This window comes from Balaenoptera musculus, chromosome 3, assembly GCF_009873245.2.
Source record: "Balaenoptera musculus isolate JJ_BM4_2016_0621 chromosome 3, mBalMus1.pri.v3, whole genome shotgun sequence".
Taxonomy (NCBI): Eukaryota; Metazoa; Chordata; class Mammalia; order Artiodactyla; family Balaenopteridae; genus Balaenoptera; species Balaenoptera musculus.
This window is the reverse complement of record NC_045787.1, coordinates 155,749,499-155,775,304: the sequence shown is the minus strand read 5'-3', so window position 1 is coordinate 155,775,304 and position 25,806 is coordinate 155,749,499. Positions and strand designations below refer to the sequence as shown.

General features: G+C 49.8%; 2 protein-coding genes and 6 non-coding genes across 12 annotated transcripts; 4 read left to right on the top strand and 4 right to left on the bottom strand.

The window, feature by feature from the left end:
* The first annotated feature begins 2,817 nt into the window (after window positions 1–2,817).
* EID1 (EP300 interacting inhibitor of differentiation 1) lies at window positions 2,818–3,419 on the top strand. Its single transcript, XM_036847336.1, is given in 3 exon segments — window positions 2,818–3,102; window positions 3,134–3,207; window positions 3,209–3,419. Coding segments are annotated over 3 exon segments (570 nt in total).
* A 2,035-nt stretch (window positions 3,420–5,454) lies between these two features.
* Window positions 5,455–5,536, top strand: TRNAL-AAG. Its single transcript has one exon. It is a non-coding gene; the product is annotated as a tRNA-Leu (tRNA).
* A 355-nt stretch (window positions 5,537–5,891) lies between these two features.
* Window positions 5,892–5,964, bottom strand: TRNAV-AAC. The gene has a single exon. It is a non-coding gene; the product is annotated as a tRNA-Val (tRNA).
* A 310-nt stretch (window positions 5,965–6,274) lies between these two features.
* Window positions 6,275–6,346, bottom strand: TRNAP-UGG. Its single transcript has one exon. It is a non-coding gene; the product is annotated as a tRNA-Pro (tRNA).
* Window positions 6,347–8,828: 2,482 nt separating this feature from the next.
* On the bottom strand, window positions 8,829–8,901 carry TRNAT-UGU. Its single transcript has one exon. It is a non-coding gene; the product is annotated as a tRNA-Thr (tRNA).
* Window positions 8,902–11,064: 2,163 nt separating this feature from the next.
* TRIM7 (tripartite motif containing 7) lies at window positions 11,065–24,480 on the bottom strand. Of its 5 annotated transcripts, none has more exons than XM_036847036.1 (7): window positions 24,448–24,480; window positions 20,622–20,717; window positions 16,388–16,618; window positions 15,554–15,576; window positions 15,152–15,267; window positions 14,597–14,632; window positions 11,065–12,693 (listed from the first exon to the last, which is right to left on the bottom strand). In XM_036847036.1, the coding sequence occupies exons 3-7, from the start codon at window positions 16,610–16,612 to the stop codon at window positions 12,182–12,184; spliced, it is 912 nt and encodes a 303-aa protein (XP_036702931.1). In that variant the 5' UTR covers window positions 16,613–16,618; window positions 20,622–20,717; window positions 24,448–24,480; the 3' UTR covers window positions 11,065–12,181. The 5 variants fall into 5 exon arrangements, 4 of the variants coding, with proteins under 4 accessions (XP_036702931.1, XP_036702928.1, XP_036702929.1 ...); XM_036847033.1 differs by lacking the exon at window positions 24,448–24,480 and adding an exon at window positions 21,606–22,442; XM_036847034.1 differs by lacking the exons at window positions 15,152–15,267; window positions 24,448–24,480 and adding an exon at window positions 21,606–22,442 and having other exon boundaries at window positions 12,492–12,693.
* Window positions 24,481–24,685: 205 nt separating this feature from the next.
* On the top strand, window positions 24,686–24,757 carry TRNAA-UGC. The gene has a single exon. It is a non-coding gene; the product is annotated as a tRNA-Ala (tRNA).
* A 472-nt stretch (window positions 24,758–25,229) lies between these two features.
* TRNAK-CUU lies at window positions 25,230–25,302 on the top strand. Its single transcript has one exon. It is a non-coding gene; the product is annotated as a tRNA-Lys (tRNA).
* Window positions 25,303–25,806: the final 504 nt, after the last annotated feature.

Sequence of the window (25,806 nt, the reverse complement as noted above, 5' to 3'; positions counted from 1 at the left end):
TCTCTTTCCCTCTGTCTGGATTGGGGGGGCCACAGTGATGGGTTGAAGAGTTTTCTAAAGCAGGAAGAAAAAGGATGAGTGGAGAGAGATGCAGGTAAAGAGGCAGGGAGGAGAGGGGATGTAAAGTCACTTTTTCCCCAAAAGGTGACTTGTTTTATGGTGTCATTTCTAGGAAGAAAAATGAACTCGCTAACTAAACACCCAGAGAAAGGAATGACATTACAGTGCAAGAAATGAGCATGTGAGATGCCAGAATAATTTCTTGAATTGTTTTGCATAATACAATTAATCATTCAACAAATATGTGCTGAGAACAAAATATATGCCAGGCACTGTCCTAAGAGCCTGAGATCCCACCACGTGCAAAAGTGGCATCAGTGAATATAGGTTTTAGTTGAGAAATTAGGAGTATAACAAAATTCATGTGAATTAAATGTAGCATGCCCAAGGGTGTTTAGTGCAATGAGAAACATAAGGCAGGTTAGGAATGAGAAGGAAAAAAGGATTTCAATTCTAAATAGATGTGATGGAAGGCCTGGCTAACAAGGTGAGGAGCAGGTACGGGAACAAGGTGGAATATGCCTGGGGAGAGCCTTATATGAGGAGGTAAGAGCAAGCCTTGCCTCCGCCTGCTCTGTTGGAGGAACGCAAGGGAGGCCAGTGAGACTTGAGTGGAGGAAATTCCAGGGAGAGCAGAACATACATCCTTTTGCCTATGGATGCTCCAGCAACATCTGTTGAAAAGGCTAACCTTTCTCTGAGAAATTGAATTGCTTTTGCCCCTCTGTCAGTGTAGTATACAGAAGTAGAAATATAATGTTGCACATGAAACATATAATGCTATAAACCAATGTTACCTCAAAAAAAAAATAAATAAAAGCAAGCAGCCAAAAGGATAGCAACAACAATGACAAAAAAATTAGTTGGGGAGAAAATATTTGCAAGCCACATATTTGACAAAGGACTTGTAGCTGGACTAAATAAAGAACTTATCAAAACTTAATATTTTAAAAAGTTGTCCACATTAACAGAATTAAGGGGAGAAATCACATGATCATCTCAATTGATGCAGAAACAGTATTTGACAAAATTTAGTACCTTTTCATGATAAAAGCATTCAACAGACTAGGAATAAAAGTAGACAGGTGAATGGTTAAACAAACTGTGGTACATTTATACCATGGAATATTACTCAGCAATTAAAAAAAAAGAAATACTATTGATATAACTGGAATGGATCCCAAGGCAATTATGCAGAGTAAAAAAGCCAGTCTCTAGAGGCTACATATTGTCTATTCCTTTTATGTAGCATTCTTGAAGCAACACAATTAGAGACAGAGAATAGATTAGTGGTTGTCAGGGGTTAGGGATGGGAGACAGGAGAAATTAGAGGGGTTGTATGTGGCTATAAAAGAGTAGCACAAGGGAGTCTTGTGGTGATGGAACAGTTCTGTGTCTTGATTGTGACACTTACATGAAGCTACACATGTGATAAAATTGCTATATATCAGGTCCTGGGGCAGGAAGGGGCAGCAGTGCAGCTGTTACCTGTCACTGGGGGTTGACTGTGGCCCGGTGCCACCTCTTAGATCCTCCCCCGTCCCCTTAAAAAAAAGATAAGAAGTAGTGAGTCAAACAAAGAATCATGCCTCTTGAGAACTAGGTAAATTTAAATCTTGGGTAGCCTAATAGACAATGTTCAATCATGACATTGAAAAAACATGCAGTTTTGGTGTGCTGTGTTTTCATTTTTATTTGTCTCTAAGTGTTCTGCAGTTTCCCTTGTGATTTCTTCATTGATCCATTGGTTGTTTAAGATTGTATTGTTTAATTTCCACAAATTAGTGAATTAAAGTTTTACTTCTGCTATTAAAAAAAAAAGAATAATGATGTACACATTAAATTAATGCAAATTATATAAGTTTAAATAGTGAGCTGATTCCAGTGTAAATAAAGAATGAGAAAATGAATTGCTGGGAAAAAAAAATTGCTATATAGAGATATGGAGAAATCTGAATAAACTCTATGGGTTGTACCAACATCAATTTCCAGTTTTGTTACTGTACTATACTTATACAAGATGTCATCATTGGGGAGAGCAGGCGAAAGGTACATGAGACCTCCCTGTACATGTCTTTGCAACTTTATGTGAATCTATAATTATTTCAAAATATTTTCTTTCTTCCTTCCTTTCTTTCTCTCTTTCTTTGAGCCCAGATTCCAAATTAACATTCTAAGAAGTTAATGCTCTGATGTGCAGATAGTAAGAGCCCTGCTAATGTCAGGGGCTGTGGTTAGTTCATGATTCCGTGTGGTTTTACAGACACATTTTCTAATCCACACTGAGGACCTCACTGTGGAGCAGTGGAAGGGCCTGTTAATAAAATGACTGAGTGGAAGGTCGTGTTATTAAAACACGAAATACTCAGCTAAGGCCAATCTCTGCAGGCCCATGAGGCCTGAAAGACACACACATTGGTTGAAAAGCAGACAGCTATACAAAGTTATAAAAATCACACCACAATCTTTTCAGTAAGATTTAACATAAGCACCAGGAATAAAGGCACTGAATGCAGCAGTAATCCCAGTGTATTCTACTCTAGTATTGGTTACCCTCTTCTCTTCGAATCTCCCGTCCAAACTCAGAGCCCTAGGGACAGAAATCAGGCTACTTTTGTCTTCTAGAATTTGAGCCAACCATGCAAATGAGGTTTTGGAAAATTTAATAACATAAAAATCTAAGTTTAAAAAACGTGATTCAAGGCGTAGCTCCGATCTTGCTAAAAACGCCTTTTGGGAGGTTGAGCCGCTTGCACAATGTTGGGAATGAACGAGCCGTCCCAGCTCTATGAATAGAGCAATGACGTGCACATGGACCTGATGCCTGGCAAGAGGGACCTTCCACAGAGAGAGGTAGGCAGCGGGAGCCGGGAGCCATCCCCGAACCCCCGCACCGGAGCCCTGCCACAGTTCGACCAGGACGGCCCAAGGGCGGAGGAGGCGGCCCAGCCAACGGCGGAGCCACAGGGGGACGGAGCCCTTGCTAACCGGCCCAGCTCTGGGGAGTAGCCAGGCCGGCTCGCCAGCCCTGGCTTCGAGGAGGTGGGGGGAGGGGGGAGGGGGGTACGACGAGAAAGACTGGGAATTTGATGACTGAGAGGATGACTACGCCTATCCGGAAGAGGAGCAGCTGAGTGGTGCAGGCTACAGTTTCAGCAGCCTTTGAAGAAGCCAAGGTGTTTCTGAGAACCTCCAGAGTAAGAGAAGCAGCTCTGGATGGCGGGTTTCAAATGCATTATGAAAAGACCTCTTCTGATCAGTTGGCTTTTATGGAAAAGCTTTTTTCACTTATGGTTGTCAATCGTTTGACCGAAGAACTCGGCTGTGATTAGATTATTGATGTGATACAGAGTAGTTAAGTGATTTGGGAGCGACCCAGCGTTCCACTGTCTCTCGGGTTCATTCCAAATAGGTCCGTGCCAGTGGAAAACTTGATCTTAAAAAAATTTTTTTTTCTAATTTAATTAATTAATTAATTAATTTTTGCAGAGTAGAATAGGGTAGGGACAGCACAGTTATGAAAAAGGAAGATAATTGGTAAAGAAAAAGGCTGTTAGTACTGTTGACTCCTGTTTTCAAGAATGTCCTAAAACACCTATGGCTTTGACTTTGTTATTGATCCAGATTATTTTCCTTGCATTGGGGAAAATATCTTTCATATGTAAGGGATGGTTTTGCAAGAATAAGTCATGACCAAGACAAACTACCGGCACAAGAGCCCACTGTATTAGTTGCATGACAAAGAGTAACTAATTTGTCCAATTAAAGACACAAGATCTCTTTGAGTTATTTGGACTGAAAGCATTTTTATTATTTATTTATTTATTTATTTATTTATTTATTTATTTATTTATTTATTTATCTATCTGCCACACCGCGAGGCTTGCGGGATCTTAATTCGCCGACCAGGGATTGAACCCTCACCCTCAGCAGTAATATCGCCGAGTCCTAACCACTGGACTGCCAGGGAATTCCCTTGTCTGCAAGTATACGGAGAAAACTTTGAAGATTCCACTCTGTGATCTATCCAAGCTGTGGTTATCAAAGGCTAAATTTTTAGTGTAAGATAAATTGAGTATTCTTCAGTACCCCTAAAGGATAATCAAGCCCCCAAAGAAATATGTATTGTGTGTGCTATGTCTTAAAATGTGTTTCCAAGATCATCTGAAATTTTGCTTGTACTTGTATCTTAATCATTTAGATAGCTACTGTGATCTATAATTCAAGAAAATACCTTGTCTTGACTATTTTTATAAGTCAAACTTAAGACTTCCTTAATAAAGTTTCAAATTTGAGACATTAAAATGTATGTGAAAGTACAAGAAAACAAACTATTTCTAACATCCTTACACTCTAGAGAAAGTGTCTGTTTTACTTGCTCTCTGTTTTTCATTTAACTTTACAGGTAAAAGACTGTTTCAACTTCATAATGTAAGAACTGTTAAGTGAAAATTGTCAAGTAAAAAGAAAGCCCTACATCTAAAAGAGACTTTATGAACACTCATGTCCGTCAACCCTTAAAGGTTTTAAACTTGCCCAGAAATCCCCCTCAGTATCTGAAGTTTCCTCAGTCTCCTTCTCTAGTTAAGCTTGTTATTGGTTATGCACTGGCATTCGAGGTAATTTTTTTTTTTTTTAAAGCACAATTCAAGTCTGTATCTGAAGCAAAATCACTCACTGATGCAGGTAAAAATCAACAGAAAACCAAACTGGAGATTAGTTCACCAAATAGTGATGGTTGTCTCTGAGTTTGGGGCTTGCAGATGAATTTTTTTCTTTATACTTTTCTTGGATTTGCTATTTTTTAAGAAGTGGGTTTTTATAATGCGGGGCGGGGGTAGGGGTTGTCTCCGTACAGTGTGCAGTCAAGCATGTTTTGTCAAGACCCTGTACCTCCATACCTCCAACTGGAACATTTGTTTCAAGGGTGGAAACATCATCAGGCAACAGAACTGCATGGATGGAGGTTTCTGAGACCGCCAAGGCGGTCACTAATGAACCACTTCTGAATGTGTCGGTGTTATTGCCAAAAAATGTTTTGGGTTAAACAAAAAAGAATTGGGAGGAAGTAGTGCAGTGTTTCCCCTTCCTTTTTTTAATTCGTAAAAACAACACAAGCTCACGGGTAAACCAAAACAAAACAAGTGATAGTGTAGAAGGCTTCCCCTGCGTCCACGCCCACTCCCCCAAAGTGAACTGCCAGAGTGACTTCTTGAGTATCCTTCCCGAAAGCATTGTGTGCGTCTGTGCTTCGGTGGCTCTGGGCAATCTAATTCTGCTAGTTGGAGTGTGGTTCTCCTGACCTGTAGACCCACCCCAACAATTGACTTCCCACAGGACCCTGCGGATGTTATCTAAATTGAAAAATAACACCCAAAAGGTGGCCAAAAGCACGGTAGCGTGGCCGAGCGGTCTAAGGCGCTGGATTAAGGCTCCAGTCTCTTCGGGGGCGTGGGTTCGAATCCCACCGCTGCCAGCTTGTTTATCCCTTTTTTTTTCTCCCCACCCCCCATTCATCACAAAAAGGATTATACAAATTGGACGCTCAACCGCGGGCCCCGCCTTCACTCGGAGCATAGGACTGCGTTTACCAGCCTGCTGAGATATATCTCAGCTCAGGGCGCGCCGAAGTCCCAGACCGCAAGTTGAGTGGGTTAAGGTCTCTACGGGGGCCCGAGGATGAGTCGGGGAACCCAGCGCTGTAGATGCTGGTTCTCCCCTCCCTGGAAAACCGGGAGAGGTGATGATCGGATGTCCTGAACTGGAACCAAACTTACTTCAAAGTAATAAATTTCAAGAAGCAAAATGGAGAGCCAGCATGTGGTTAACGTTGTTTCCGCCCGGTTTCGAACCGGGGACCTTTCGCGTGTTAGGCGAACGTGATAACCACTACACTACGGAAACAGGCCTATCCAGGCTTTTTCATAATACTATTGAAAATCTCTGGTTAGGAAAACTTCTTGTGAGTACGGTGTATACACAGCTCTATGGTGGTGAAACAATGGTCCCACGATCCAGATCATTGGAAACGCCCACAGAAGGCTCTGCACCCAATCTCTCACCGGCAAGCTGCTCACCCACTCTTCTACCTATACTTCTTTCCCATCCCGGAACTCTTGGTGATGCCCACTGCCCGTCCAGGACGAAAACTGTCCACATAACAAGAAATTTTCAGAAGGTAAATGACGAAAGAAAAAAAAAAAAAAAAAAAAAAGGGCTCGTCCGGGATTTGAACCCGGGACCTCTCGCACCCAAAGCGAGAATCATACCCCTAGACCAACGAGCCACCCGCTAGAACAGTTTTTGGTTCAGTCCTTGATATGCTGCTATGTGGAGTCGTTTAATCGCTGAGAGAGTGAACATTTTTTTCTGGTATAATGAAAGCGTTCTCTGGGTCTCCGAGTCTCTCACGCCCAACCTATCCCTGTTCGACCGTCTTCGCGTCAGCTGTTAACTCTCAGCGGTAGATAGTTCGCTCAGCATAAAAGCTCGGTATCCCTTGGCCCCTCTGAGATCTCCTGGAATCCAAATGAGCGCCTCATTGCTAAGGCTACTCGCGCAGCAGGCAGGGGCATCCTTCCACTTTGGGGACTCCTCCTCTCCCAGGCGAGCCCAAATAAGGCGCAAGTCTGGAGGCCCAAGGGCAGGGTACAGAAGCCGGGAGAGCCGGGGGGCTCCTGGAGAGAACCGGGAGCCGGGCTTGTAGGGGACGCGGGATGGACTAGGTCCCGAGCCGCGACAGACGAAATGAAACCTGGGTAGTTCCTTCCTATGAAGCGCCTGGTAAGGGCGGGAGGGGGGGGCGGGGGGGGGCGGCTTTTCTTTATCGTTTTATGAAAATGTTAAAAACAACATATACTTATTTGCAAAATATTCAGAAAGTGTAGGGAAGTGAGAAATGAGAATCATAAATGAGATGGCCAGGAACCCCGCTCCCTCAAAGGGTGACCGACCACGGTAGTTGGTGCGCAGCCCCCCGAGGTTAGCATCGGTGCGCGCACGCACACACACACACACGCGGCGCCCAGGCCGCGTGTCTTGGCTCCCCGCCCTAGCTGCGTTCTCCCGGGATCGCCCCACAACAGTCACCCGCCCAGTGAACCAGAGGCCCGGGCTGTGCGGGCGCTTTCCTCCTCCAATTCCACTGGGTTATTTAGTAGTAAAAAGCAGTGATTCGGGATCCCTGCTTTCAAAGTTCACGAAAATCCACTCAGAGTGAACCCAAAAGTTTGTTTTTGTGCCACCAGCAGAGAAATTCCCTACACAGATGGCTGTTACAAAAGAGAGAGACGAATGGTGGTTAAGCTACTCCGAGGGGAAAAAAGTGCTATTTTTTTCCATTGCCACTCGCCGAGATCTTGCTCAGCCCTCTGACCTGACCTCTCTACTCGCTGCCTCTCCTCCTCTCGGCCTCTTCCTGGGAGACCGCGAGACTAACGCACTCCACCCCCACCTGCTGTGGTCTTCCCCTCCTCCCGTGCGCACTCAGCGTTAGGTGGGCTCTCCTCTGCTTCCGGCGGCTGTACGTCCTCGGCCTTCCAGTCACTACCGCCTCCGTGTTGTAAGCATTCGCTTCTCTTCTCTGTGGAATTATATAAAGTGCAAACAAATGTCCACACTCGTGACACCTGGACCTAAAAAGTGTAACTTTGTCACATGCGCTTCCAGTCTTTTTTTAAAACAATTATTTAGTTTTCCTTTTAACAAACAATAAACAGTAATACATGATGACCTTCTGACTTATTTATTCTGTTAACGGAAGTCAAGTGTACAAAATGACCCTAAATCCTCAGTGAACATGGGGGCCCTGCCCAATGGGCAGAACCAGGCCCGCTGGAGGTCTCGGGCGCCCGCCCACCGTGGCCTTCGCGGGCATGACGCATCCGGGGGGCCTTGGCAGAAGCAGAGACCTGACTAGGCCCCGCCGCGCCATCCGAGACCGCTGGAGCCCTCTCTCCAGCGGATGAGGACCCTCAGAAAAGCCCTGAGCGAGTCGCCATCCCACGTGAGGTCTAGCTTGGATCAGCGTTCGATAACAGAACCCGGGCCTCCGTCTCACCAGAGGAGAGAAAACCGCTCGCGGGAACTTGGGTAGACGCCCAGGAGGGGTGAAGGAGGTGGGTGGGGTGCGTGGCAGAGGAGGGACCCACTTCCCTCCTTCACACAAGCCAGCTCCCGTCCAAAGAGCCAGGCTTTCCATCAAGACGCGAAGGGACTCGCCCCACACGGGCACGCTGAGGCACTTGCGCGTCCCGGACTCCCGGGATCCTTCAACCCCTATGTGACTGCCCTACTGGAAGGCCACCTCATTAAAGAAGCCCCTGCGGGGACCAATGGCAAGCTACGCGGGGTCTTAAACATCGCTCCACTCTCGACTAAAATAGATTCCCAGGGGGCGGGGGCGGGAGGGCTTTCACAGGTGATCCCCCAAGCAACGCAGAAAGAATTAGAGACCAGGGCAAGCCCCTGGCCGAGTGGAGCGACAGGAGGGGAACGGAAAGACCCGCCGTGAACTCGCGGAGAGGGCGCGCATAAGGAAGCGAGAGAGGGGTCGCGGGGGAGAAGGCGTGCGGGGCCAGCAGAACCTGTGATCTCAAAGCCAGGGACGCAGTGGGTCTGGATCTTCGCGAGAGTAGACGGGAGAGAGGGACCGAAGGGTGGCAAGCATCTAAGGGGCACCTGAGGGGCAAAAACACGTAATGGCGGAAATTCGTGTTGGGGTGTGCATTTTCAGCTCTTAGAGGAGAGGGATGGAAAAAATTTAAAGTAGGCCCCAGCGAGATTTGAACTCGCGACCCCTGGTTTACAAGACCAGTGCTCTAACCCCTGAGCTATGGAGCCAACTGCGAATCGCCTTTCTGCGCACGAGTACTTGACACCGCTCTGGTCACCGCGCAGCCGCAGACACCAACATGCAGGAGTTAAGCGACGACAGGCGGGGCCCACGTCCCTCGGCCAGTGAGCGCCCCGTCCGGCTGCCGCCACCTCAGCTGCGGCGTCAGTGTCAGTGTCGCGGGCCGAGCTGCAAATCCTGGGAGAGAGCCCAGAGGAGAGAGGGCGGCCTTGCGCCCGCTGGGGAGCGGAAGCTGTGAGAGATCTGGTGAGGGCGGGGCGCGCTGCGGGAGGGGGCGGGGCCACCAGTGGGCTGAATACGAGGAGGGCCCGGGGTCTTCCGGGGTCTGGGGCGAAGACTTGTTGAGGATAGAGGTCCTATGACAGTAGGGGTCCGAGGTCGGGGCTCTAAGAGGAGGGCTAGAGGAAGGGTGTCAGTATGCCTGTCCTGAGAGGAATCCAGGTCTGGGCTGGGTGGGTGATCAGGAGGGAAAGATTGGTAGAGAAAGGTGGGAAAATCAAAAGGTCGGTGTGTGAAGGACTGGAACGGGACAGGAGGTCCCCAGCCCCTACCGCAACTTAAGGCAAATTAGGAAAAGGAAATCCTTAGGGGCCCGTCTTGAATTTTGGGGGAGCTGGTTCCATCGAGGCCCCCAAAAGGGCCCACGGGGCAAAGGGAAGAGATTGAGAGCCCAGGTGAGGGACAGGAGCCCTAGCCCGGAAATGGTCAGATACTGCGGCTGTAGTTGGTGGAACTTGGTCTGATGGCCCAACCCGCCCTTTGGTCCCTACAAGGCCAGATGACTTAGGTCACTGGGTGCCCTCTTGTCTGGATGCTGAGGAGTGGTGTGAGGGTCTGGTGTCAAGGATGTGGGTTTTCATGTCTCAGCAGCTCACAAGGATCTAGGACCAATGAATGGATGGAGTCAGAAGGAACCCAAGTTAGGCCAGTCATTACTCTCAGAGGCCCAGACATCTCAGAGATCTTATGATGGTCAAAGGATGGGAGCGGAAAATGCACACACACAGGCATACTCTCACACCAGCCTTGTGACATCCTAAGTCACTGCACCACCCTGGTGACCGAGAGAGAACATCTGTCTTACTGTCCACGTGTAATTGTTATGTAACTGTTGTTACATCTCTTCGAATATGTATATATCTACATAGTTATTCTGCAAACTCTGATAGACACACAATCACATTCACAAACACAAAAGCTGAAAATATAAACACAGCCACCCCTGCAGTGCCCAGACCTGAACCTACAGTCACCCTACCTTCTGTGACCTGTAATGTGCTGCAATACTTCAGCACAGTTGTTAGATGATATAAAGGGTAATTGTGCTACTCAATCCAAAAGCCATACAAGCCCGGATAACATTAAGGCTTGATGATAGCATTAGGCAATTTAATTAATAAGTGAATGTTAGAAATGGATTTTCCTTGTGGAAATCAGTGGTATTCAAATACATGGATTAGCTACAGTATTCTAGAGCTACTCTCCATGTATGAACACAACATAGGGTTCACCCCCTGGGATGCTGCTGTAGGCTGGACTCTTCAATGGTCCTGTCCCCAGCCCATAGGACACTGGATTCTGACTGCCTAGTGCTATATCTCTAGATTGCCTCTAGAAAAGTGGCATGCCTGCCCCGACAAGAACATCTCTCTTACTGTCCCTTGTATGCAAAGTGTGCTTGAAGTATCTCAGGGACAGAGCATGGAAACTCCAAGATGCTTGCAGATCAGACTGTTTGATGGTCACTGCCCCTGCATGCCAACACGTCTATCTAAACAATGTGTGCAGGACAGAATTAGGTCTGAGACTGGATTTCATCTAGCTGGGTAGCTAGGTCGTGGGGGAAGGAAACCTTTGGCTTTCACCTAAATATGGGGTGGCTAATATTTTACAACTACAAATCAAAAATAGGGTGTGACCATACTGACCTATGTCTGTTTGCACCTAAACCCTATATGCATGCTCAAAAACGCCCTCTCCAAAATCCACATGGCCCTGCCCCCCGTTCCTGAGATCTGAGATATAAACACACATGCAGATGTTCCTCACACAGATAAACACACATGCTCAGTCTGGCAGAAACCTTTGCTCATAATTGTGCTCTTGCATTCAGACTGGGGGCGTTAAGAATGAGCCAAGGCACCCTAGGAATGAGCTCACAGTCTGTATTTCCATCTCCCCATCCCCCTTTCCTGGAGCATACTAAGCAGGGAACAGCCCACCTCCACTCTCCCAGAAGCCCAGCCATGCAGAAGCTGGGGAACAATTAGCCAAGAGAATAACACCCTCCAGGGTACAGGCTGAGCAGGCCTTGGCACCAGGGTCTTCTGCTGTTGGCATACATTTGGGAAGCTCCAGGAAGTGTCTGTCAGGGGCATGCCTGTGCTCTGTGCATTTCCATGCTGGTGTTAGTTTCTTCTGTAAAATTGTAAGTGCCGCCTTGAGTTTCAAAATTCCAGAATCTTTGGTCTCCTTACCCAAGGGAGACTGTACTTTGGCACTTGAAAAGGGTTTAGGCAAACTTGAGAACACGGAGCAGTCACTGTGGCCAAGGATGTATTGTACATACACTCTGTCATCAGGCTAAGCCACATGGGATGGCAGCAATGCCTATATGCTGTTACCCTGGGCTTTTCCCTCATGTACAGATCAAGGGTCTTCTACCAGTTCCGGCCCAAACTCTCCACTGAGCTGGAAGTACAGTGATCCTCCCTGAGTAGACAACTTCGTCAGGCCAGCTAGATTCAGGTCTCTGAAGGCAGAGCTGGCAGCTGACAGGAAGGCAAAGCAGAAGGGATCATGAACCTGATTGGCCTGGCAGGAACCTGCCCGCTTGCAACTGAGGATGGCACGGGACCAGAGCTTGGTTTTGTTCCACAGAACCAGAAGCCCTGCTGAGTTGGGGTAGTGATAGGAAGCACCTCTGGTGGAGCTGGGCTCCTGTCCTCACCCACCTGCACCTCCTCACAGCTCAGGCCAAATCCACACGCGGACAACAGGCAGGAGACATGCCAGGAGGGTCCAAAGCATCTCTTCCCCTGCTCAACTGACCTCAGAGCCCTTTTCCCCAACAGCCCATTCTCATGTCTTTGATGTTGTAGTCTGCGGAAGCCCCTCTAAGGCAGCCTGGGGCAAGAGTCTGGAGGGCATACCCAGAGTGACCAGGAGGCTCCATCCGAGGGCAACATGCCTTCCCGTGGGCAGCCAGGACTAGGAGGAGTTCCCCCGTGACTGACTGACCCCCTCGGGGAGGCCGGGCAATGCCCCTCAAGGCCAGATTCGCAAGTAGGTGCCAGTGGAGCAGACAGAGAAAAGGGGGAACACGCGCTCTTGGAAGTTGACACGGAAGGTGTAGATGTGGTGCATGTCCTCCGCAGCATAGAAGGACACGGCCCCCACCTCCAGGTCCAGGGCGACCCGCACGCGGGACAGGTGCCCACAGCTGAGGGGCGTCCTTTCAGGGCTGGTCACCGCCCAGTACTGCCCGCTGTTGAGCTGCAGCGCCCAGACACCCTCCTCGGGGGTGAAGGGCGTGAGGCCCTTGCGGCGCACGCTCTCGCGTGCCACGCCGAAGGCCCAGCCGTCCTTGGAGCCCACTTCCACCTCCCAGTGGTGCCTCCCGGAGGAGAAACCGCAGGATGCCAGAACTCGCGTGTTGGTGTCGAAGCGGCGCGGGTGGCTGGGCAGGTCCTGGGCCCGCTGTCCAAGGCGCACGCTCTTAAGGTCCAGAGAGAGGATGAGGCGGGGGTTGGCCGTGTCGGGGTCCAAGGTCAGCTCCACTGCGGGGTTTGGGGAGGAGGGAAGACAGGGAGGAGACGTCCCATGCAGCGTCCTTGCACGGCTCCCCTCCCCCCACTCCCACCGCCCCCTCATTAAGTAGGTGTTGAAATCACAGAAAGGCAATTTATGGACCTGATTTGGATCTCAATTCAAACAGATTGACAAATCCAATTTAAAAGACTCAGACGCAGGCTTCCCCACTGGCGCAGTGGTTAAGACTCTGCCTGCCAATGCAGGCTCCACAGGTTCGAGCCCTGGTCCCGGAAGATCCCACATGCTGTGGAGCAAATAAGCCCCTGCGCCACAACGACTGAGCCTGGGCTCTAGAGCCCGCGAGCCACAACTACCGAAGCCCCCACAATGAGAAGCCCGTGCACCCCGTTGAAGGGTAGACCCCGCTCGCCCAACTAGAGGAAAGCCCGCGTGCAGCAATGAAGACCCAACGCAGCCCAAAAGAGAAAAAAAAAAAAAATTGGGGCTGTACAGCAGAGATTGGCAAAACATTGTAAATTAATGATACTTAAATTGAAAAAATAAAATTAAAAAAAAAGACAAGTGGGGGATTTTGGACACTAGATACTGGAAAGAATCATTAATTTTTTTAGTTATGATGTTGGTTTTGTGTTTATGCTTTTTTAATGGTTTTGTGTTTATGTTTTTTTAAAAGTCTATCTCGTTAGAGACAACATACTGAGATATTTACGGAAATGAGAGTTATCTGTGGTTTGCTGCAAAATAATCCAGTAGGAAGACGTGGGTAGGGATGCTTATGAAAAATACTAGCCACAAGTCAATAATTGATGAAGGTGTATGATGAGTACATAATACTCGTTATGCTCTTCTCTTTACTTTAGTGTATGTTTGAAATTTTCCATAATAAAAAGTTAAAATATGCACACTTGTTGTAAGTGCTACTATGTTCCAGGTCTGTTCTAGGCCCTGAGAATCCCACGTGGAGTATCCCTGCCCTCCTGCAGCTTCCTTTCTATGGGGAGAAGGAGGAGAGACAATAAATGATAGAGGGATCAGGAGAGCAGGCTGTAATTTCAACTAGAGGGGCCAGGGAAGGCCTTACTGAAAAGGTGCATTTGAGCACAGACATCAAGGAGATGAGGAAGTCAGATATGCATGCAGCTGTCTGGGGGAAGGGTGTTCCAGGCCCTGGCATAGCCAGTGCAGTGCAAAGGCCCTGAAGTAGCTGTGTGCCTGGTGCCTTCCAGGAGCAGCAAGGACTGTGTGTGGCTGCACGGAGTGAACCAGGGGAAGAGCGTGCAGTGAGGCCAGATCCCGTAGGGCCTTGAAGACCACTGCAAGGACTCCAGCCCTTACTGAGTGAGAGGGGCAGGGCTGTCACAGGGTTCTGAGCAGAGGAGGACATAGTCTGACTCAGTTGGTATAGATTCTTCCCGACTAAGATCTGATTTAGCTCAGTCATCAGCATCAGGAATATGTGCCCTCCCCTCCCCACTTCCCTTCCCCTTGGGGTTAGATCCCACTCACCGCAGAGCCCTGCAGGAGTGATAACCACCTCCCTTCCTGTCTTCAGTCTCCTCCTGCTTCCCCTGACCCCTGCACACAATCCCTGTCCCCAGGAGAGGTCTCCATCTCTCTGGGAGCAGGAACAGGGAAGAGAGGCTTGTCCAGGTGACCGACAAGCACTCCCTGATCTAAGTATCTCAAGATGCAGGGCACTCCTGCTCTGGAACAAATTATAGGCCTATGGGCCCCACTGTGGCCCGAAGGAATCAGAATTGTGAGGATGAGGAAGAAAGGGCAGTCGATGGCAAAGTTGCTGAGGTGGATGAGCGGAAGGAACCAACCATGCACAGAGCCCCGAGAGACAGCCACTGGATCTCTACATGGCCAAATGACGGGCACTCACTGTTAAAACAGCCATCATACCTTTTTCCTCTTTCTCCAGTTCTCCCCGAAGATCCTCTGAAGAGGAGAAACAAAGCAGGTTGTGTGTGAATGACATGGGAAATTTCTATTTGGCAACAACGGTGACACCACCTCTTGACATTTACAGCCCCACTGTAAATGTCAAATATCTGGGGGTTCACTCACTCCCCAGATACCCTAGAGTTAGTTGATGGGCAAGTGCTGGGCCAATCATGGGGGTGGGGAGGGGGCTGTATTCTAGCTCTACCTCTCCCACTTCCCCCTCTTTTGTCTGGAGCCATTCTGAGCTGAGCTCTCCCTCCTCATCCTTCTTTCTGCCCCCAGTGCCCCTCTACTCCATCTGTCCCCAGGGGAAGCTTCATGCCCTGGGGTAGGGGCGGGGGTTCTAAATAAATTAGTCACCACTGCCTCCCCGCACCAGTCTGGCCTTGACACACCCTAGTTCCTGTTTTATCATACAGCTTTTGGAAAGGCACATCTTCAGGACCCCAAACCACCAGAAACACACCACCACCACCAGGACTGCAGGGCCCAGCCCCACACACAAGCCCCTACCTCTGAACTTCTTGAGCAGCCCCTTTAAGACAAAGGTCTTGAGAGAAACATTCCAGACTTTATTCTTCATCTCAGAAGAGACTGTGGTTGGCTTGGGGGCAGGCACATTGCTGCACCTGCAGGACAAGGACCCTGAGGAAGGCCCACTAACACTGTCCCACTCCCACTGGGCTTGACAATTAGGATGGTGAGGTCCTCTGGGTGGGGAGAGGTGAAAAGGAGAGCCTGACCCCGTGCCGAATACCCATGGCCAGGCAGCAGATGTTTGCCTCAGAAGGTACCCAGGTAAGGCAGTGGGGGGATCAGGAGGTGAGAGGTCAGGGGTGGGGAATGAAGAGAGGAAGCTAAGTGGAAAAGAAGAGCCAGCTTAGAGAGGCCCAAGGTATCGTTAGGTCCACTCACCTGCTTAGTGTGTTTTTGAATTCCTGGAAAGAACAATGAGAGAAAACCAAATCAGCATTCACCTTTGAGAAAATAAAACTGGCCCCTTGCCCTCCTTCCAGAGGAATAAGCAATAAGCAGGTGTATCACCCCCTACCTCCTGCATGGGCCCCAGGTGGCAACTGCTTCCCGATGCTCCCATTTATTACAGAATCATCACTGGAGCCAAGTGCTAGGACCCAGTGTTGCCTCTGCTTTCAACATCATCCAAGACAAGTGACAGCTCTTATGCAACAACCGGTCATCACTCAGATTAGTGCCTTTTAAATGACCTTTTTTTTTTTGGCCTCATGGCTTTGTGGTATCTTAGTTACCTGACCATGGACTGAACCCAGGCCCCCGGCAGTGGAAGTACAGAGTCCAGGGAATTCCCTTAAATGACCATTCTTGATCCATTTGTGACTAGTGAAGTTTATTTAGTGGATTGTGACTATTTATTTTAGAAGGAAATAAGACAGAATAAAAAAAATCAAAGTGCATCACATGTAATACAGGTAAGTATCATTTTCTGAGACTTTTGTCACAATGTACATAATAGAATACATTGTAAGATATATTATTGTGGATCATGGTCAAGAAAGTTTTTATCACATCCCTTTAGACCTCTAACCCCAGGAAAATCAGCGCTCTTCTCTCTAGTCCACTTTGGCTCCAGATGTGTGATTCTGCTAAACTCATAGGATCTGATTCTGTTCTCGCTGCCATTCTTGTTTCCTCATTTGAAAAGTGGGAGGGATAAATTCATGCCTCCTGCCTTAGGATAAATGACTCATACCAAGGCCAAGCCAGGCTCACCTGGAGAAAGTCAAGATCAGGCTTGCAAGTTGTCTCCTGGATCTGGCTGCTGAGCTTGGAGAGCTGGGCAATCTCACCCCCAAGCTGGGCCAGGTTCTCATTCTGTTTCTGTGTCACCTCCCGGGACAGCTCCTCCAGGCGGCCCAGGAGCCGGCCCTCCTGCTCCACGAGGAAGGCCCGCAGAGCCTGGAACTCCGCCCCAACCTTCTCTCGCTCTGCCGCCATCTGCTTCTGTCCCAGGAGAGGTGAAGTTGAAGAGGGCAAAGGGATGTGGGCATCTGAGACACAGCGTTCGGATAGAAGCCTCTGAGCCATCCCACAGGGCAGGGGTCCATCCCCCTCACTGCTCAGGGGTCAGAGACACACGCACGCATGCCCACCGTGCACACGCTCTGGTTTAAATGTCCCAATTCCGAGCACGCAGCAGCCTCGACACGTGCTTTCCCTTTCCCTGTCACAGTGGCGCCCATGTGTCTCTTTAGACCTGGGCTCTCCCACCAACCTAGGGCAACTTCAAACCCACCCCAGAACCCCCCAGGGCTGCAGTTTCCTTATTTGAAAAGTGGGAGGGATAAAATAGTGCCTCCTGCAGTCACTGTTAAGGATTAAACTGAGGTCCCCAAACACATTTATTTTGTGTTAAAAACAAGACAACAGGCCCCAAATGGAGTCGCTTATGTTAAGCCCCACAACACCGAACCGAGACCTAATGACAGTTTCAGCTCTCCCACAAATGTTACCTTAAACCAGCCTATAAGGAATGGCCTGATCAGTATTTGTTCAGTAATCTGCCTGATAAACCCCTGCCGTCCCCTACAGGGAAAGAAAGCAACTTTGCAATAGCCAGCCCACTTTTTTGTGTGTGTGACCAAATTTACGATCTTTATTCTGCTGAAATTAGAGCATCCAAACACATGATGGTTTCAAGTTATTGCAGAGTTGGAAAACATCTTTGATAGCACACAGTGAGATCTCAAACGTAATGCTGTATGTAACTCTTCTCACTTCGGTTTAGTTCAACGTTTTCAGCAATGATATAATATATGATTTATAAGGCAACTTTAAGGTGTGGCTTTGAAGCAAAACCTTTGTGGAGTGAGGACTGCTGATGAAAACTCATTCTAAGACATAGGAACTTAAAGTAAATCAATGATGTCACTGGCTGTCAGACAAGCAGGCCAACAAAGTGCCCTAATTCACTGTTAGGCTGCAAGGGTGAGGGAAGTATCTACATGGAGAGATGATGGCAGGTCTCACATTTAAAGAAGCATATTCACAGCATTAAAAACATGTACTAATAGGATATCAAAACTGCAAGATTGGAAATAAATTTAAAATACTTCTACCTTCACAGCGCTTCTTATGTTTAAATGCCCTCCCTAATCAGACACCCAAACTACTTTGGGATCATAAATCATGTTGATGAATCAAACAGTCTATAAGTCCTTAGTAGTGCTGGCTTGGGCTCTGCAGGCAGAAAAGACAACTCTTATTCAGAAATGTGTCAGTTCCAGCCAAGATAAAATGCTGTCCCTTCCAGGGTGGAAGAGGTCCAGTGCAATCCATCTGCTACCAAGTAACTGGTTTCCTTCAAGGATGATGTTATATCAGGCCTCTGCAGTGGTTCTGTTGCTGCCAGGCTGAACATTGGGCAGCAGCAGTTGCTAGATCATTCTTGGTGAGTGGGAGCCCATGCTGTTGGGCCAATGAAAAGCCTTCTTAACCGTCAAAACAACTATTCTACTCATGAGCCTCTGTGGCCAACCCACTTTTTTGCCTAGTACAACTTCCTTGTTCCTGCTTCCTCTGCCTGTAAAGTCTCTTGCCTTGTACAGCTCTTCAGAACTTCCTTCTTTCCGCAAGATGGGATGTTGGCTGATTTATGAATCACTGAATAAAGCCAATAAGATCTTTAAATTTTACTCATTTGAATTTTGTACTTTAACATTTGTCACCCCTCCAACTTTCACTCTTCACCTTACTTCATTTTAAAGAGCACCTTTTCTGTCTAGCAATTGCAAAGGCAACACATGTTCATCATACAAAACCTGGAAATGCAGAAAAGTAGAAAGAAGGAAGGGAAATCAATGCCAGTGATCAGAGGTAACAGCACACCCACAGCGACCTAAGTAAGAGTATGCTGTGTGCAAGCTTTCTATTCTATTCTTTGCATTACCACTATCCACGGGATTTTCACCCCTGTGTTTTCAGACACAGACTCTCGCTCCTGATCCTCTTGATTCTTTACATGAACACCTGGGAGGGACTCTGCATGATATAACCAGTGAGGCCTCTCGTGGCCAGTGAGAAGGATTCCATCCCTCCAGGACAAGCTCAAATGTCAAAGTTCCTCTTCCCTGAAAACTCTAGGGGAGGAGGGGGTGGCTGGAAGAGGAGACTATAAGTGGGTTCTGAAGTCAGGAGACCTGGGTTCAGTTCACTGCTCCCCAGTCTTCAGGATGTTGGGCGAGCAGCCAGCAGCAGCACAGGGAACTTTACGGGCGTTAACTCCCTCAATGCTGACAACCACCCAGTGACGCGGGTGCACTCTCATCCTGATTTAAAAATGAGAAGACCAACACAGAGAGGTGCGTTACCAGGAAGCGGGAAGTCAGGATTCTAATCCAGGGAGTCTGACCCCAGAGTCCAAGCTTCTTGCAATTATAGCATGTGGTCTCCCAAGGAAATAACACAAGTGGGACAATATTTACCAAAATACTCTAAATCGGGGTTTCCAACCTTGGCGCTATTGACATTTGGGGCAAGATAATTATTTGTGGTGGAGGGCTGTCCTATGCATTGCAGGATGTTTAAGCAGTACCCTGGCCTCTACCGGTAGACACCAGTAGCACGCCTGCCCCAGTGTTGACAACCAAAAATATCTCCAGCCATTGCCAAATATCCCCTGAGGCCCCAAATTGCCACCAGTTGAGAACCACTCCTCTAAATGGTAACAGCGTTTTCAAATAAAAATATTCATTCTCCTTGTTCTCATAGCAGCAACGGTTGTCTCATTAAGCAGGTATTTTGTAATCATAAAGGATGTGTGGGCCAGAGCGGGGGTTGGCTGGGTGGGTGTAGGACAGAGTAGAAAGTGCTAAGCAATGTCATGGGGTGTGGGGTCAGAGACCATGAAGCTGCCCAAGTTGGAGAAGGCCCTCTGGGTCATGGATGTACAGCAATGGCCAAAGAGCCACATGCTTACTCTTTTTTCCAGCAGAGCAGGGTGGAGATCTGGAGGGGTGAGGGGTGAGCCCTTCCTTGTGGAGGGAAGTGAATGTTCAGAAGAGAATGCCTGAGATGTGCATGGGATGCAGGTGTACCAGATGCAGTTCAGGGTCAGGGAAGGACCCTGGGGCACCTGTACACAGGGTCCTCCCCTTCACCCCACACCTCCTTCCCTTAAGGGGGGGGGGCGGCCCTCAGGTTCCTCTCCCTCCATTTTCCAACTCCAGAACTTAAGAGCCCTGCCCTAACAGGCCCTAGTGGATCCTTTCATTCTCTTAACCCCTATTTTTTGAGCTAGGCACTGAATTTTCGAGATAGAAAATGACAGTGACCCACATTTGCCCACCTTAACCAAAATGAACCCCATTTCACTTTCCTGTTCCACTTCAAGGAAGACAAAATATCACCCCAAGCGCTGGGCAGGGGGGTGCTAGCACAATCGGCTGCTGAAAACCCAAGTCCCGGAACCTCCTGCCCTCTGCTGGGTGGGGAGCAGCTCTGCCATCCCCCTCCCCCATCCCCCCAACCCGTCTCCCCTAGCCTCGATTTCAAAATCTAAAAAACTCTAAAAATGAAAAAAAGTTTTTTTCATAACTCCTTTGGTGGTAAAATATGCCACAGACTGACAGAAGACTCCCACTTAGTATGAATATTCATATGTTGCTCTATAGAAATATTAATGTGTTCAATTACAAGATGCTCCACAGACCCTAACTGGGGTGTTATGTATCATTAGGGGGACTATACATCCTGATTCACCTGGACAGTTCCACTTCAAGCCAGCTGTTCTAAAATAATTATTTCAGCCCTCCCTTTCACTCTCAAAAGCTCTGGTTATATAATAAATGACACGGTCACCCTATATCATATGCATCTCATTATATTTCTAAAATCCACCTCTGCTGTTCCACAGGCACACACTCCAAAGCCGCACACACCTAGCCAGAGTGGCGGGTGGCCCTCTGTTGTCACCCAGGGGAGCCAACCTGGGGGTTGCCATGCTCACCAGGAGGTCCTTGCTCTCCTTCTCTTCGGTGGAACGAAACTCCTCATAGTCCTCCAGATCCTTCTTCAAGACCTTCAGCCTGGACTCCAGGAGCTCCTGCGGAAGAGTGAGAAGGAGGACATTGTGGGGAGAGGATTCTGGCAACTCCCACGTGTGCCTTCCTGAAGCCACCCAGGAGAAAGGGAAGGCCCTGTTCATTGAGGAGGAGGAGGCAGGGTTGAAGCCACCTCTGGACGTCGGGATGGCTACAGCCTGCACAGGCGGCTCGTAAGGGTACAGGACAACTGCTGGGCGACTCCAAAGGCCTCCGGGTCTCCCGTCCTCAAGACCATCGGTGCACAATCCAGGCTGAAATCAAGCTCCCCAGCAGCCCAACCTGCCTAGTCCTCTCTTCTGCTCTCCTCACCACCATCAGAAAGCCCTCTGGGTGGGAGAGCCGGAGCAGGGTAAGAGCAAAGAAAGACTGGGTACTGTGCCACAGGCCTCCGCACACACCCTAGCAAGTTGGCAGGAAAGGGAGGTGCCAGAATCCCAGATGGCTCTTGGCTCTCTACTCAGCCCTGGAGCCACCCACCCCCTTACCCCGACCTCTTGGGAAGGTCGTCCCACTCGGCCACAGGAGGTGAGAACATCGAACAGAGCTATGCCCAGGGAAAGGGCTGAGACTGGGGGTAGCGAATGTGTGGGTGTGACGGAGAAACCGCTCAAAGCCAGGTACCGACAGAAAGAAAATCTCCAAATCTGTGGGGCATCGTGCAGGCGGTCCAGTAGGGGCCCAAAGGGAAACGCGAGGGGGTTGGGAAGGTGGTATTGGTGGTGTCGGGGGTGACAGCGGGAGAGCTGCGCTCAGTCCCGAAGCCAATGCTGCGCAGCATGGGATAAGGGAAGAGAAGCAGGGGCTCACCTGGGCCTTCCTGCCTGCGCGGGAACGCGGAACGGGGACTGGGGGTCCCGGGGACGCGCAGGGGTGGGGACGGCGCTCACCTTGGCCTCCTGCACCGCCTCGTCCAGGGGTAACACGGCGTGAGCGCGGTGCTCGCGGGCGCGGTCGCACACCACGCAAATGGCACGTCCATCGTCCTGGCAGTAGAGCTTGAGCGGTTCGCGGTGCTGCGCGCACGCGGCCGCCACCGCCTCCGGAGGCCCGCGTTCCCCCTGCGCTCCCGCTGGCAGGCTGAAGCGCCGCAGCAGCGTGGCCACCGCGGCCAGCTGCCGGTTGGGCCGCAGCTGGCCCGGGCGCGCGGGCTCGCGACACTGCGGGCAGGGCAGCGAGCAGGACAACTTGTGGGACGCGGCGGTGGCCCCGGGGCCCGGGCGCTCCCAGCAGCGCGCGATGCAGGCGCGGCAGAAGCTGTGGCCGCACTCGACGGACACCGGCTCCCGGAAGAGCTCCAGGCAGATGGAGCAGGTCGCCTCGCCCTGCAGCTCTACCGCCAGCGCCAGCGCCTCGGCCCCGGCGCCCGGGCCAGTCCGCGGCCCCACCGCCGCCATGCGCGCCCTCGGCTCACCCAAGTCGGGCGGCGCGGGAGAGGCTACCCTACCCTACGGTACGCCGCTCCCGGCGCAGCGGCCGGGGCGGGCCTCCGAGCGCCCACGGGAAGAAGGGCGGGGCTGACGCCTGCTGGCAGAGACTTGAGCTGAGGGTGCGCCAGGATGGGAAACGTGAGGGGAGGGTGTGCTTTGATAGCTGACCGGGCAGCACGGGGCGAGGGGATCTCAGTGCAGGCCAGTGCTCTGCGCTCCCGTTCTGGGCCCCTCAATATCCCGCCTTGGCCCGCGGCCTCCTGGGTCCCGCGGCGCCCTCTCTCCTTCTCTCCCTTCTCTCAGCCCTGACGCGAGCCTGTCTGGGCCGCCCCAGCCTGACCCAGTCAGCCTTGGGAAACGGGCCGGGACAGGTGGAAGCACACGCCCATCTGGGCGCCACTCCCAGTTGCCGCCCGAGGCCGACCCAGCACAGCCCGAGGGCCTGGCGCCGGACCAGTGTCAGGTTCCCGGAGCTCAGGTTTGTCCGGCCCTGTGCTGAGCTAAATTTAGAGTCTGGAACCTGACTCTTGCCCCCGACCCCCAAGCGTGGCCTTGTATCCACTTTTGTAGCTACCTCTCCCGCGATTGTGCCCCCCCGCCTCCCCGTTTATTCTTTATTTTTATTTTTTTTAAGCAAGATACAGTTACAGTCAATTCCCCCACTTTATTCGGTGTTATACCCCTCCAAAACCCAATCCTTTGTTTCTCTAGCTCGTTTCTACAGTCCCCCTAACCCCCGCCCAGAACTGCCAGTGTTATTTGCTCACACCGTCTCTCACCTCACTCCCTCTGGAGGGCACTCGGGGCAGATTTTCTTCCCCAACCTCCTCAGAAACTGCTCTTGTCAAGGTCACCAGTGACCACAGCGATCCTAACCCAAAGGTGAAAGCAGGCCCCTTCTCAGGCCTTACCTCCCCTCTCCTCTGATGTTTCCTCCTTCCGGACACCCTTTCTCAGCGCCTTCCGGGATGCTGTACTCCCTGACTCTCCTCCCACCTCCATGGCCTCCTACCCACTTCTTGGCCACCGCGGCGGTTCCCTCCTCCTCTCCCAGCCCTTGCTCAACCCTTGGACTTCTGTCTATACTCACTTCCTTGTGATCTCTTCCACTTTCTTGCTTAAAAGAACTTCTCCCTGCTCCACAGTACAAATCCCCAGCCCAACTCTTCCTAGGATGCCTGGCTCCCACATCCAACTCACTGGGCAGCATCTCCACATGCAGCATTCTAAGGGGGAGGCACACACTCACCGTTTCCACAATGCACTTCTGCTCTGCCCCTCCACCTGCTCCTCCCACAGCCTTCCCCACCCCATCCCAGTTAACACCTCCACCCCTCCAGGTGCTCAGGCCCAAAGGGGTGAGTCCTCTGAGGCTCCCCCAGACAGGGGAAATGCGAAGGCCCCACTCACAGTCCTCAGCATCTCCTCACTCTCTCACCCCCTCCACTGCGTCATCTCCTATAATTTGATGATCACAACAGTTTTCTCCCCTTCTGTCCCACTCCTGCCCTATCTTCTCCACCCAGCTGTGAGAACAATCCTGTTAAAATGTTAAATCAGATAGTGGCTCTCCTTTGCTCAAATCCTCCTGTGGCTCCCATCTCTCTCAGAGTAAAAGTCAAAGTCTTCACAATCGTCTAAAGGCCCTACCCATTCTTCCTCTCCATCCCCTGCACACAACCTCTCCACCCTCATCTCCTATCACTCTCCCCTGCCACATGGACCTCCTTACTACTCCTGCAATAACATGTCAGAAAGATCCTACCTCAGGGCATTTAAACTGGCTGTTACCTTTACTTGGACCTCTCTTTCCTCAGATACCTGCATGGCTCAGGTCCCATCTCCTTCAAGCCTTTTTTCAAAAGTCATCTTCTCAAAATCACACATTACTACATTCTCTCCCTCAACGCTTGCTCTGTTTTCTCTCTAGCACTCTACCTCCTCTGGAATACGAGCTGATAGATGTAATGGACTATGTCAGTTTTGTTCACGGTTGAACCTCCAGTTTTCTAGAGCAGTTCTTGGTACATAGTAGAGCTCGGTAAACTTTTCTTGGATTGAACTGATTTAAATGTGGCTCAAAATTCAGATATACAGAGCAGTTAACAGTGAAAAATCTGCCCATTGCCTACGCCCCAGTCCCCTTACAATCCCAAGCAATCAACTTTGCAATTCTGAATTACTTTATACAAATATTACATATTTTGCTACACTCCCCCCTCTTTTTGTTTAACAAAAGTAACATCCTGCACCCGTCTTAACTTTCCTTTTTTCGGCTCACAGTTCATTTTGGGCATCGTACCGGATGACTTTCCCTTCTTTTTCCCCGCTGCCTCCAAGGGTTTATCCCGGTCCTGTGCTGCCCCCGGGCGACCCTCGGTAGAGGTCCGCTCGCCTAGAATCAGTAGAGGACCCTGGAACAGCTCCCGACGCTGGCCGCCGAGCTTTGCTGCATTTGGGTTGTCGCGACTGGCGATGCCACCCGTTCACCCTTGCCAATAAAGGACTAAGGGAACATGGAAAACATACGCTGGAGGAGTGGGGATGTAGCTCAGTGGTAGAGCGCATGCTTTGCATGTATGAGGCCCCGGGTTCGATCCCCGGCATCTCCAGCGCAGGTGTGCGTGACTGTTTTGCTTCCTCTCCTTCCAAGTTTCGAAACGCAGGGTGTTTGCAGAACATTAGGAAAAACCCTAAAGAGTGGAGTGTGCGCAGGTTGGAGGAGTCGGCGGCCCTCACCCACTACAAGCCCAAGCCCGCGGCTCTGCCTTTAAACTTCGGACTGAAAAATCACAGGGTGAGCTCTTCGATGGCATCAGCGTGCGCAGTTTTTCCCTGCACTGAGCCGTACGTTTTCCAGGGATGGAAAAGGGCGAGGTCGCTGGCAGAAAAGGGCAAGCAGAAAACGGACGGAAGTAGGAGGGACGGTCAGTCAAGCACGATCGGTAGAGTCTGAGTTTCTTGGGCTGCTAAGAATCTTGTCTTTAGTGGCCAGATCTTGTCCCAACTAACTTCAAACGTGGAGCTAGATACAGCCCAAATCCTACCTTGAAGTAAGAATTATTTTAAAAAAGCTACACACAGGCCCGGCTAGCTCAGTCGGTAGAGCATGAGACTCTTAATCTCAGGGTCGTGGGTTCGAGCCCCACGTTGGGCGAGATGTCTGTTTTGGTCACACGAAGCACTTCCTTGCCTGACCCGCTTTCGAAAGAAATAAAGAAATCCTGTGCGGGAAATTCCGTGTGTGTGATATTCAGTAAGGCATTTTGTTGTCACTCTCCCGTTCATTGATAAATCTATCCTTTACCTACTATCAAAGTGGGTTTTAAAAACTTGTTTAAGACATACATAATAAAATTTACCACTTTCACCATTTAAAAAAATTGAAGTATAGTTGATATACAATGTTGTGTTAGCTTCTGGTGTACAGCAAAGATAATATAGATAGATATAGATATAGATTGTTTTTCATATTCTTTTCCATTATGGTTTATTACAAGATATTGAATATAGTTCCCTGTGCTATACAGTAGGACCTTGTTATTCATTTTCACCATTTTAAAGTTCACAGCTCTGTGGCTTTAAACACATTCACATTGTTGGGCAACCATCACCACCATCCATCTCCAGACCTTTTTCATATTCCCCAGCTGCAACTCTG

What these genes read in the sequence shown, in the direction of transcription:
- TRIM7 (XM_036847033.1), bottom strand. Translation starts at nt 22,112, where the DNA reads ATGGCGGCGGTGGGGCCGCGGACTGGCCCGGGCGCCGGGGCCGAGGCG. An exon ending in CTGATCTTGACTTTCTCCAG is followed by an intron (nt 15,577 to 16,387) that starts GTGAGCCTGGCT and finishes TGTTCTTTCCAG; the next exon opens with GAATTCAAAAACACACTAAG. An exon ending in GCTGCTCAAGAAGTTCAGAG is followed by an intron (nt 14,633 to 15,151) that starts GTAGGGGCTTGT and finishes TCTCCTCTTCAG; the next exon opens with AGGATCTTCGGGGAGAACTG.